The 12,656-nt window shown below is 38.8% G+C and overlaps 1 protein-coding gene across 1 annotated transcript; it reads left to right on the top strand.

Moving 5' to 3' along the window:
- The first annotated feature begins 441 nt into the window (after window positions 1-441).
- Window positions 442-9,170, top strand: ZNF483 (zinc finger protein 483). The gene is made up of 5 exons (XM_060153339.1): window positions 442-913; window positions 1,384-1,472; window positions 3,604-3,730; window positions 4,104-4,199; window positions 7,645-9,170. The coding sequence occupies exons 1-5, from the start codon at window positions 526-528 to the stop codon at window positions 9,168-9,170; spliced, it is 2,226 nt and encodes a 741-aa protein (XP_060009322.1). The 5' UTR covers window positions 442-525.
- Window positions 9,171-12,656: the final 3,486 nt, after the last annotated feature.

Below are 12,656 nucleotides of genomic sequence, written 5' to 3'. Positions count from 1 at the left end.
TGATTTTTTGAGAACTTTGAGAGTCAAATATGAAGTCAGGTTTCTCAGTTGAGCAGCTGGTGGGAAATTGTGTGGCCATTCATTGAGAGAGGGCAGGAGTGGAATAGGTTTGGATCCTCTTGTAGCAGTGAGCCTTTTCTGATATGTTTTGCTGATGAGGAATATTTAGTCTGAAGAAACTGTTTTCTTGGAGGGTACCTTTAATTACCCTCAAGTAACTTCTCAGCTTTTCACCTACAGAGAAAATTATTCTTTTAATACAGTAGGGCAGTTCTAGGCCTCTGAGAATGTGTTTGTGTGTGTGTATCAGAACCAAACTAAGAACAGTGTTTTTTAGGAGTCACAATTTGTTTCATTTATTTCATAACTTATATTTCTTGACAGTTTCTGCAAGACCATAACGTGGATCCTTGGAACACTTGATATTTTGCTGGAGAGTGCCTTTTGGTGGCCTGTGTTGACACTCCAAAGGGGACTGAATTCCTCCTGGTGATACACATTGCAAGCCGGAGTAGCCTGAACGAGATGACAGCCATCTCCCCAGATCCTCACACTTTGGTCTCAAGTGAACAGAACAAGGTGCTAAGAATGGAGACCCCTGGGGATCAAGAAGCTCTCCTAAGAGGAGACACTGCTGACCCAGAGTTTTTCAGACAGAGGTTCAGGTGGTTTTGTTACTCCGAAGAGGCTGGACCCAGAAAAGCCCTGAATCAACTGTGGGAGCTCTGCATTCAGTGGCTGAGACCAGACATCCACACGAAACAACAGATTCTTGAGCTTTTGGTGTTTGAGCAATTCCTGACCGTTTTGCCAGGGGAGATTAAGATTTGGGTCAGGTCACAACATCCTGAGAGTAGCGAGGAAGTGGTGACCCTAGTGGAGGAGTTGACCCAAGTGCTTGAAGAAAAGGAAGGTGAGATTAATAGATGGAGGGAGGAAGTGGGAGAGATCTCCTCAAGATATGAAACTAAACTCCCTAAAAGAGCACTTTCATTTAATAAGTGATTCTTGCTCAAGCCACTGTGCAAGGACTATGAAGAAAACACATTACTACATAAAACAGATGTGTTATTTCATCTTAATATACCTTATAAATATTTCAAAGATTATTATGAAAACTAAATACATTAAAACAGTGGGTATATGGAATGAATGAAATCAGATTTTGTGAGCTTATAAATTGAAAGGATATTTTATGAGGTGGGGGGGAAGCTTGGATTTTAATAGGAAACTCTATCTTTGGCTGTCCTCTGTGTCTTCAGAGCGTAGGGAAAACTTTTTTTCTGTTTTTTCTGACCTTTTCCTCCAGAGTAACATATATAATAATTTCTAGTCTGAGGAGCTCATTTAAAAGGTTGGACTGTTTTTTCCCCCCCTTCCTAGATATGATCTCTCAAGATTCTGTTATTTCCCAAGAGGAGAACCCTGAAGAAGATAAAACAGTTTCTGTTCCTCCAAATACTGAGTCCCAGGTAAGCTTCCTTTCACTGGTTTTCATTCATTCATTTTTTTTTAACTGGAAAGTTTCATTCTTTTTAAGTTAATTTGTTAATTGAGGTCTGATTGACTTACAACATTGTATTAGTTTCAGGTGTACGATGTAATGATTCGATATTTGTATATATCGTGAAATAACCACCACAGTAAGTCTAGTTAACATACATCACCATATATGGTTACAGGTTTTCATTCTTAAGTAGATACTCACTGAGTTCCTCCTGGCTGGTATAAAGATGCTAGAATAATTAAGACAGTCTCCTTTTCCTCACAGTCTTCACGTTCTTAGAGCTCATTCTTCATATGCTATTTTACTTCAGTTACCAGAATTGATCATGTCTGACTCTAATAAAAACAAAAATATTTATTAAAATTCAACAGTTATTCCTGATAAAATTGGTCAGGTGGAAATAGAATTATACTTCCTGAACACGATAAGAAAATTCTCCACGTGGATAATGTTGGAAAATTAAAAGCAGTCCTCACAATAAAAAGTAAGAAGATAAGGATGTCTTACCTTACTGCTATTAATGAGTATTTTCTGAGTATTCTAGCCAATACAGTGCTAGAAGAAGGAAATGAGGTAAGTACAGATATGAAAGAAGCAAGTGTATATTACTTACAGATAATGTACTCTTTTTGGAAAACCTCAGAGAATCAACCGAACATGTACTGAAACTCATACAATAGCTGAGAAAAGTAGCTGGTTACAAATCAGTAAGTTTCCTGTATACCAATAATTATCAGTCAGGAAAAAAATTCTTATTCACAATGGTAAATAATAGTGCTCTGGTAGGCTGATAATGGCCCCCTGAAATATGCCCACTTCCTAATCCCTGGAACCTGAGAATGTTACTTTATTTGGAAGAAAGGTCTTTGCAGATGTGATAAAATAGGGATTTGAAATGAGGAAATAACTTTGGATTATATGGGTGGGCCCTAAATGCCATCACAAGTGTACTTAGACAGAGAGAGCTTGAACACAGGAACAGGAGAAAGGGACATGGCAATTGGAGTGATAAGGCCGCAAACCAAGGAACACCACGGAATGCTGACAGCCAAGGAAGCTGGAAGAGGCAAGGAATGGATTCTCCCTCAGAGCGTCTGAAGGGCGTGCAGTTCCCGCAACACCTGGATTTCAGACTTCTGGCCTCCAGAATTTGGGAGGATAAATTTCTGTTGTCTTAAGCCACCAGAGTTGTGGTAATTTGTTGTAGGAACCACAGGAAGCTTCTCCAAGTGGTAATAGTCACTCTGCTGTACTGCCTCTCAAAATGTCATGCTGTAGAGGATGCTATGGAAAGTGTGTTTTAATGATTAATTGTGCTCATTTGTAATTTGGAGTAATTGTAAGTGTGAGTTTGTCATTGAACACAGATCCTTGTTTGATTGTGATAGAAAATAATTGCTATTTAGAGCCAGCTAGAAATTACAGTTTAGAATATAGTCACTGATGTTACTCTTACATGTTTAATTATTGCTTGTAGAGCTTACATTAATTCTGCAGATTCTGGGTTTGGGAATGTAATTTGTATCGTTCATTTAATATTTTCTGTTAATCCTAGAAATTAGGATTTCTAGGATTGTGTTAGGGTGAATTTGATCAGTGTTAGACATTCCAGAGAATCCTTGTACAGCATTTCACACCAGGAACTAAATGGCAAAGGCAGGGATTGTTTCATAATCTTGTTTTGTGTCATGTTACTCTTACATGTTTAATTATTGCTTGTAGAGCTTACATTAATTCTGCAGATTCTGGGTTTGGGAATGTAATTTGTATCGTTCATTTAATATTTTCTGTTAATCCTAGAAATCCTAGGATTTCTAGGATTGTGTTAGGGTGAATTTGATCAGTGTTAGACATTCCAGAGAATCCTTGTACAGCATTTCACACCAGGAACTAAATGGCAAAGGCAGGGATTGTTTCATAATCTTGTTTTGTGTCACTTGTAATAGATGTATAACAGCCACCTTGAAGTTTGCTTTGGAATTCTCAAAAACTTGAATACCATCAAAACTAGTACTTTATATCCTAACTACTTCTCTGAATTCTTAGGATCTGTTTGGGAATAACCCAATGCAAAAAGGCTGTCTTTGGTGTTCTAGGAATCCATGACACTCAAGGATGTAGCTGTGACCTTTTCCAGAGGAGAGTGGAGGGCACTGGAGCCTTCTCAGAAGGAGATATATAAGGAAGTGCTGCTGGAGAACTATAGGAACCTAGAATTTCTGGGTAAAGACATCTTCTCATAATCTAGCATCTAAGCTGGGTATCTTTTTGTCCATTCTTATTGAAAGATAAGTGCTATTAACTGTTTTGGCTGGGCTTACAGGGGTGATGTGACTAATCCTAAAAATGGGTCCTAAAAATGTACTTTTCTACAATGTTTTCTCCAAGAAAGAGTCTTTGCTTCGTTGAGCTGAAAATGTTGAGCATCATTTTGCTGTTGCCAAGGCCATACCTTCCCCGATGTTCTCCTCAAATGCCAGTATTGAAGTCTCTTTGGCAGCATCTTTTCTTCCCTGGAGAACCAGAAGCTGTGAATGTTGGAATGTCTTTGTTCTAGGCAAAAACAGCCATTTTCTATTCTTTTCTCTATGAGCAGGCTTTCCAGTTTCCAAGTTAGATTTGGTTTCCCAGCTAAAGTGGGCTGGACTACCACGGCTGCTGCAAAAACAAGCCTCAAGAGGCTCCAGACCAGGTGAGTTGGTGAAAAGTGGAGGAGGAAATTGAAGTAGTTGCTTTACCAAACCATTTGGAGGAATTTTGGAAATGTTGGGTGGGCTAGGTGCTAACATAGAAAGATGATTAGAATATCCACCTTGCCTTCCTGGAATGTTCATTTTAACAGGGGAGACTGTTAGTTTGGGTCCTCGAGAAGCAGGTGCCCAGATACAATTAGCCAGGTCAGAGACTTACTGGGGAGAATTCCAGGGAAGGAAAGCAGGGAGGGGACTGGAAGAGGCTGGGATTGCTGTTCAGAGCATGATGCAGGTCTGACACCTGTGACGAGAGAGGGAAGGAGGGAAGGCTGGGTAGGACGAGTCTTAGAATGAAGTGCAGGTTGAGGAAGTCTTGGCAAAGCCAAAAAAGAATCTTCCCTCCAAGAGTTACCTATCACAGTCGTATGCCTCACGGAAATGGGCCTAGTATCCCTGCCATACTTGTCATTGACTGGGAGCACCCATGGGAAAGTGGCCTTGGTGTGATGCTGTGATGGTCATTGAGCAGCAGCGGGGGGCTGTTGGGTAAGCACCCCAGAGGAGGAGTTCTTGAGAGGCACGTTCCCATGGATGCCATAGATGCAGACATCAGAACTAAACGTGTTGGTAATGGGATGTATGTCATAACGATGGCATGTGTAAGGAGCGGTGGGAAGATACAGGAGCAAGGGCTTAATTAACAATTGAATTGAGTCTTGGAGAAGAAATAGTTCGTTCAATGGACAGCATGTATAGTATAATCAATTTGTTAAAAGGAAAAAAATGTACACATACATGTATATATTTAAATGTATAGATACATATGGGATTTACTGTCTGGAGAACATTCATGTTAACCCTGGTTATCATTGAGGGATTACATTTTTTCTTTATCCTTCTCTTCCTTACACTTTAATAATAAACATATTAAGTTTGTATTTTTAAAAATTAAACTATTACTTATATATCAATACCTTGGTTTAAGGAAAAAACCAATAATTTACTTTGCTCTATTCCATCTTATTAACCATTTATTTTAGTCAACCTATTGGCTGTTTCCAGCATAGTTACACAAATAAAGGACGGCAGTTGTCTTTTTATGTTTAAGTACATTGGGGAGAGTTATTTTGAAAATGGATTCTAAAAATGTTTTGAGTAAAATCTAGCAGCATTGGTATAAATACTGCCTCTCCCCGCAAGATGCTTATGTAAAAGAAGCATCATGTAGATGTACAACTTATTTAAAAAGTCATTTACAACGGAATGGAGAAAAAGGTTTTGACAAAGCCAGAATCAAGGGCTATGATTTATAAAAAGCTCATGCAAATCAGTAATGAACACTGAGTATGTTAGAAAAATGATCAAAGAACTTCAGCAGATAGCAAACCAAAATAACTGACAAAAATAAAATTTAAATAGCTGTTAACATGAAAAAAGTGTTCCAAATCACTGGTCAACAATGTAATTTACATTTAAGGAACAGTACTATTTATTATGAATCAAATTTGCAAAGGTTTAGAGAAAAAGCATTTGACCATAGATGAGTAGTCAGGTACTTATCATCATGTATTATGTGGTGATAGAATTTTTCTACCCTTTGGTTCAGTGATTCCACTTTTATGACTCAGTTCTGAGGAAATATTAATCATTTGATAAACATGCCATAGGAAATAACTAAATAGTAATACATTGATATGAGGGATTATTATGTGATTAAAATCGTGAAGAATCAACCAATGAGATGGGAATGGATTATGAATTAAAAAAAAGTAACCCTACATATTATACATAGATATTCTATTCTACAATGTACAGAAAAATTTCCAGAAGAAAAAACACAGAATTTTTAATAATGGTTAACTTCTGGGTAATAGGATTTCATGTCTTATTTTATTTCTTTATTTTTTGAAAAGCACTCGTTAGCATTTAATGAACCTCCCTCCATGTAGCTTCAGGCTGCCAGGACAGTGCCCCCCCAGCTCCCTGCCAATCTTCTCAGCTCTTCTGCTGAAGAATTTGGCCTTCAGAATGACAGGCTGCTTTAGGAGCTCTCTCTTCCCCAGAACTTTGTAGTAGCCCGATTGCTCCACATTAGTGATAGGAGCAGCTCCAGTCTTGTTTTTGGCAGCATTTAGCATATCTGCTCACTGACCAAGGTCCACAGTTTATCCAAGTTGACATTGGGGCAGAAGCTCTAGTTCCTTGCTAAGTGGTAATGCCTCGTACCAACTTTCCCAGAGTAACCCTGGGTGATATTTGTTGAAATTGACCCTGTGGTGACATGTGTCACCAGCATTACCCTGGACTCCCAGATGCTTCTGGTGTTTGCTGATGCAGTCATGACTGTGGCTCATGTGGCCCCCTAAGCTTCCAGGTCTTTCTTAGTCTGGATGGAATGTTGGTGACTGTCAAGTCTTGAGAGCCATCCAGGGTTTCGTATTTTATAGTTATCTGGTTAAAAAAACGGTCTTATGAAAGTGACACTAGAATCTCATAACTAAGAGCCAGGATGAATGATGTGGTTAATAAAGGAATTCAGGGTTCTGAGAGGAGCACAGATCTCTAGAGGGTGGTGTTGGAGATTGTGGGACTCGTACCCTAGGCCCTATCAGATTTCTGTGTTTGTGATAGTGAAGGTGCACAGGGATTGAATTCTAGGCAGTATGAAGTATTAAGATGTGGTCGTGTAGTAGGGACACTAAATGGATGCCTGGTTAGAGTATTCATAAAGTTGGTAGGGCCAGATTGTTGTAACCTTTGAAAGTCTAGCATAGGTGTTGTTGAATATCTGTGATGTGATTAACATTGTCTATAAACTTAGTGCTATTTGGCTGCTTTGAGGAGAGGCAGTATGGTATAAGGGTCAAAAGTGTGGGCTTTGGTGTCAGACTGGGTTAAAAATCTGGCTCTACCACTTATAGTACATGTGACCTTGGGAAAGCTGCTTACACTCTTTCTGCCTAGTTGTCACATCCATAAAACAGGGATAATAATAGGACCTACTTCATAGAGTTATTGTGAAAATAAAGTGAAATACAAGTAAAGTGTTTGGTATGGGACCTGGCATTTGGTAATTATTCAGTAAATGATTACACTATCATTATTATTTGGAAGGAGAATAGATTGGATGGTAACCTATTATAGAAATTTGAAATGAGGGCGAGAACTTGCATCTCTAACTATAAAGCACAAACCTTTCATCTTCCTCAGTATTTTTCCTAAGCTCTAAGTTTCCCCAGTTCCCTCATGTCACTTTTCCCTTCCCTGTTTTATGAGACTCTGAGAATTATCCACGCCCTGTTCCTTACAGTCTCTACTGTCTCTATTCCTATTTTAGTCCCAAATGCAGCAGCTTCCTTTATTGCAAACAGGAAATATTCTATTTGTTATTTCTTTTAGAGTGTGAACTTAGCGGTGAATTGAAGGAATCTGGCGGAAATCAAGATGTTCTTATGGAAGAATCGACTTTAGATAAAATAATAGAAAGGTATCTAATGAGTGGTGATTGTGACTTGACAGGAGAATCCTGGAAACATTATGGCAGACTAGAGGAGTGTCGTAGTGATAGGGAACATTCACAAGTAGCAATCACACAAAAGAAAACTCATGGGAGAGGCAATAAGGGTGAGGAATTTGACTCAGAAAAGAGCCCTTTTGGAAATAACTTCAAACCACCTTCAGACCTAATTAAACATCTCAGAGTCTACTTAAGGAAGAAATCTCGGAGGTATAACGAAGGCAAGAAACCCTTCAGTTTTCATTCAGACCTTGTCCCAAACCGCAAGGAACACAGTGGAGAAAAACCACGAAAATGTAATGAAGGCAGGAAAGCCTTAAGTCACTCTTCATCTCTGACTGAACATCAGAAACATCAGAAAATCCATTTGGGGGAAAAGTCCCAGAAGTGCAGTAACTGTGGGGTAGCCTTTACTCAAAACTCATCCCTTAGTAAGAGAAAAAACTCCTCTGCATGCGAAAAATGTTGGAAAGATTTAGGTCAAGATGCAGCCGTAGATAAAGACGAGGGAACTGAGACTGGAGAAAAAACCCATAAATGCAGCAAATGTGGAAAAGCCTTTGGCTATAGCGCCTCACTGACCAAACATAGGAGAATTCACACTGGGGAGAAACCCTATATGTGCAATGAGTGTGGAAAAGCCTTCAGTGACAGCTCATCACTCACACCACACCACCGAACCCACAGTGGAGAAAAGCCCTTTAAGTGTGATGATTGTGGAAAATCTTTCACCCTGAGTGCCCACCTCATTAAACATCAGAGAGTTCACACTGGAGAGAAACCCTATAAATGTAAAGAATGTGGGAGGCCCTTCAGTGACAGTTCATCTCTTATTCAGCATCAGCGAATTCATACTGGAGAAAAACCCTACACGTGTAACAACTGTGGAAAATCCTTCAGTCATAGCTCATCCCTTTCCAAACATCAGAGAATTCATACCGGAGAGAAACCCTATAAGTGTGGTGAGTGCGGGAAAGCCTTCAGACAGAATTCTTGCCTTACCCGACATCAGAGGATTCACACTGGAGAAAAGCCGTATTTGTGTAATGATTGTGGGATGACTTTTAGCCATTTTACGTCTGTGATTTATCATCAGAGACTTCATTCAGGAGAAAAACCTTACAAGTGTACCCAGTGTGAGAAAGCCTTCCCTACCCATTCGCTCCTTAGCCGTCATCAGAGAATTCATACGGGCGTAAAGCCTTATAAATGTAAGGACTGTGGGAAATCCTTCAGTCAGAGTTCATCTCTTAACGAACATCATCGAATTCATACTGGAGAGAAACCCTATGAATGTAACTACTGTGGAGCAACCTTTAGTCGAAGCTCAATCCTTGTAGAACACCTGAAAATTCATACCGGAAGGAGAGAATACGAATGCAACGAATGCGAGAAGACGTTCAAAAGTAATTCAGGCCTCATCAGGCATCGGGGATTTCATTCTGCAGAGTAATTCTTGGAAATATAGTAAGGTGGGGGGTGGGATTTAGTCACAGTTGTCCCTTATCAAAAATCTGGGGTGTAAAATGCCACAACATTGATTACTAGGAAATTTAGTCACAATTGTCCCTTATTAAAAACCGGGGGTGTAAACTACCACAGCATTGGTTAGTAGGAAATTTAGTCACATTAGTCCCTCATTAAAAACCTGGGGTGTAAACTGGTGCAGCATTGATTAGTAGCTGCAACTTTGATGGGTTGGCAGCTAGGAAAAAGATACTTTTTGTAATTCACCCCTCTTTGCAAGGATGTCACCTTTCAGTAGATAGTGATTCGGGTTGGTTAAGTCACATGAAAAGAGAAGAAAGTAGTATGAGATGTGAAATTCTGAAAAGCCAAATGTGAATTTAAACAGCAGGAGAGGGGTGCACAGGGCCCATCTTACTAACCTCTTCAGATTTTCTTCTCTCCTAGCTTCCAATTTCACTACCATGTAGTTTTATAGAAAGAGGACCTGACTGTAGTCAGGTAATCTGGGTTCTGTCTCAGTTTGCTGACTGACTTCCTGTATAACCTTGGAGAAATCATTTGACCTTTCTGAATTTTAGTTTCTTTACTGGTAAAGTGAAGGGGTGGGACTAATGATTTCTGAGGTTTCTTTCTTTGGTACTTCTTGTACCTTCTGAAGCTGTGGGAATAAGTTAAACATTTTTGATTCTTTGGCATTTTCAAGTTTCCCTAGTAGAAAATAACTCATTTAAGCTACTGAACTTCTGGCTTAGTGACAACACAGTATGCTTTTTGAATACTTGATGCCAGAATTGCTTAAATGCTGTGCACAGGAACAAGTCAATAGAGCTCAAACAAGTTTGCCTTCAGGGAATGTTTTGATTGGACAAAGCACCCCAACCTGTTTTTCCTCTAGACTTTGGCCGTGGGAATTGGGAATCTCTGTGGCATGCTCCTGGGCTGTCTCAGCCATGAGAGTAACAGTCCTAGAAAATAGGTGAGGGGTTGGGGGGGGTAAACGGGTACTGAAAACAGCTATTTTGGATGAATTGTCTTTTGCAAAATAGAATTCTATTTTTTAAAAAGTTTGCCTATACTAAGTACAGCTTCTTGTAATCTAAGTGCAAACATTCTGTATGGCAAAGGTCACAAGCTAAGATTGGGCCCTTTTACATGTTTTAGTTGGCTTGTATGGTAAGGTGATTGTGTGTGTGTGTGTGTATGTGTGTAATTAGTTGTCATCATTTAAAAATTAGGAAATTTCATACCCACCCAAAAAGAGTCTTGTTTTGAAAAATTATAAGGGCTGACAGTACTGGGCCCATATTTCAGTGGGGGCAGTCAGCTGGTTTCGGGTGTCAGCTTTTTTCAGGTAGCAGCTGCTACCATTAGATGGGGAATCTATTCTCGTACTTGCAAAGTTATCTCATTTATGTAGCTTGACTTGCCCACCATAGGAAACTGACATTATGATCCCCTACCATCTGGAGAATACATATCCTAAAATCTAAAGGGACTCCACTGATAGTAAAATTCAAGAAAATAATGTAGAAATGATACAGAATAAATTTTTAGTTAAGTTTTCTGTTATGAAATTAGACCTCACAGTAATAGACTATAAAGATGTTAGTGGGTTGTGTCTTATGAATGTCGGTGGAGTCTGAATAATAATTTCTAACGGTGAAAAAGGAACTGAAAACCCTGGGTCATTTAGGTTTGGGTCTCAGGTCATAGGGTTCTAGAGGAGCCCCACTGACTCAGCAGTGGTGCAAAGTTCCTAAAGTTGAAATTTGAGGCAGCTCTTATAGAAAGAGAATGAAACGGGTAAACTTTCGGCTTCTGGAAGTGAAGAGATGCTTAATGCTCATCTGAGATTCAGCAATATTTGCTGTGATTTAATGGGTTTAGTTCGCAATGCTACTTCTGGATGATGTTTTTGGCTTCTTCCTTGTGCACCACCCCACAGTAGTTCAGGTGTTGCTGTGGGATAAATTAGTCTAGTTATTGCTAAGTGGACCAGCCGGAGACATTCTAGTCATGAAAGGAATATGCCTTATCAGAATTATTCACCCTGGCTTAGGTTTTTTCCTGAAAGGATAGAAACCTTGGTATTTTTTCTGGAAAGATATAATCTATAGAGAGAATTAAGTACGTAAAAATCTTGAGAAGAGGCTTGTTCCAGGATGTTTACTTGTTACATACTCCAGCATTCACAAGAGGAAGTTTTATATAAATACCAGTTGGGAATCTGGAACATAACCCCCCCCCTTTTTCTTTACTGTGTTATTGAGGTATAAATTATACATTGTAAAAGTCATTAAAATGTATAATTCAGTGAGTTTTAGCCAACTCACTGAATTGTACAGTTGGCGCCACAGTCTGATTTTAGAATATTTTATCATCTTGATAAGATCCCTCACACCCATTTAGAAGAATCCCATCCCCGCCCTGATCCTAGGCAACCATTAATCAGTCTACTCTGTCTCCTTACGGTTGCTATTTCTGGACATTTTATTTAAATGTAAACATATGTGGTTGTCTTCAGTTTTTCATTAACTTGTTTCTGAGTTCATCCGTGTGGTTTTCTGAATTCATCTGTGAGGTAGCATATTGGTACTTTAATCCTTTTTATTGTCAAATATTATCTGATTGTATGGATGTGCCATATTTTGTCCATTCACCAGTTGAAGGACATTTGGGTTGTTTCCATTTTCTGGCTGTGAAAAATAATGCTGCTTTGAACATTAGCGTGCAAGTCTTTGTGTGGACATAATGTTCTCATTTTTCTTAGATGCCTGAGTGGAGTTGCTGGGTTATATGGTGAATTTTAGTTCAACTTTTTAAGACGTTGCCAAGTTGTTTTCCAAAGTGACTATGTCATTTTACATTCTGAACTTGAGTGTATGAGGGTTCCTGATGAAATTACATCCTCACCAACCCTCGTTATTGTTTGTATTTTTTATTATAGCTAATCTAGTGATTGAAGTGGTATCTCTTTGTGGTTAATGATATTGAGAATCTTTTCATGTGTTCTTTAGCTATTGATGTACCTCCTTTGGTGAAATGTGTTGTCCACACGTTATTTTTATTATTAACTTGCAGTTCTTTTTATTCTACCTATAAGTCCTTTATCCAGTATGAACTTTCTAAATACCATGTACTAGCCACAGAAGACAACCTCAAATCCTGCTGTACAATATTCATCAAAAGTTTGGTTTCAGTAACTGCTTACATAAAATTGCCTAAAGGATATTTAGCCTGGCCTATTATCTAAATATTTAAATTCATTTTTGGGGTTATATCAGACCATCAAAAGGTTTTATACTTCTTTGGATTCCTTATAAAATTGCTTTTATTAACCTGTTTTACTTTAAGCTCTTTATCTATGACACATTTTACTTGAAAATGAAGAACTTGCATTTAAAAATGTTTCCACTTAATGAGTTTCTATTGAAGAAATTTCTTTTCGGTCTCAGGACAAGACAAGGCT

The sequence above is a fragment of the Lagenorhynchus albirostris genome, chromosome 7 (assembly GCF_949774975.1).
Source record: "Lagenorhynchus albirostris chromosome 7, mLagAlb1.1, whole genome shotgun sequence".
Taxonomy (NCBI): Eukaryota; Metazoa; Chordata; class Mammalia; order Artiodactyla; family Delphinidae; genus Lagenorhynchus; species Lagenorhynchus albirostris.
Note: the sequence above shows the minus strand (reverse complement) of the source record. Positions and strands in the feature narration are given on the sequence as shown.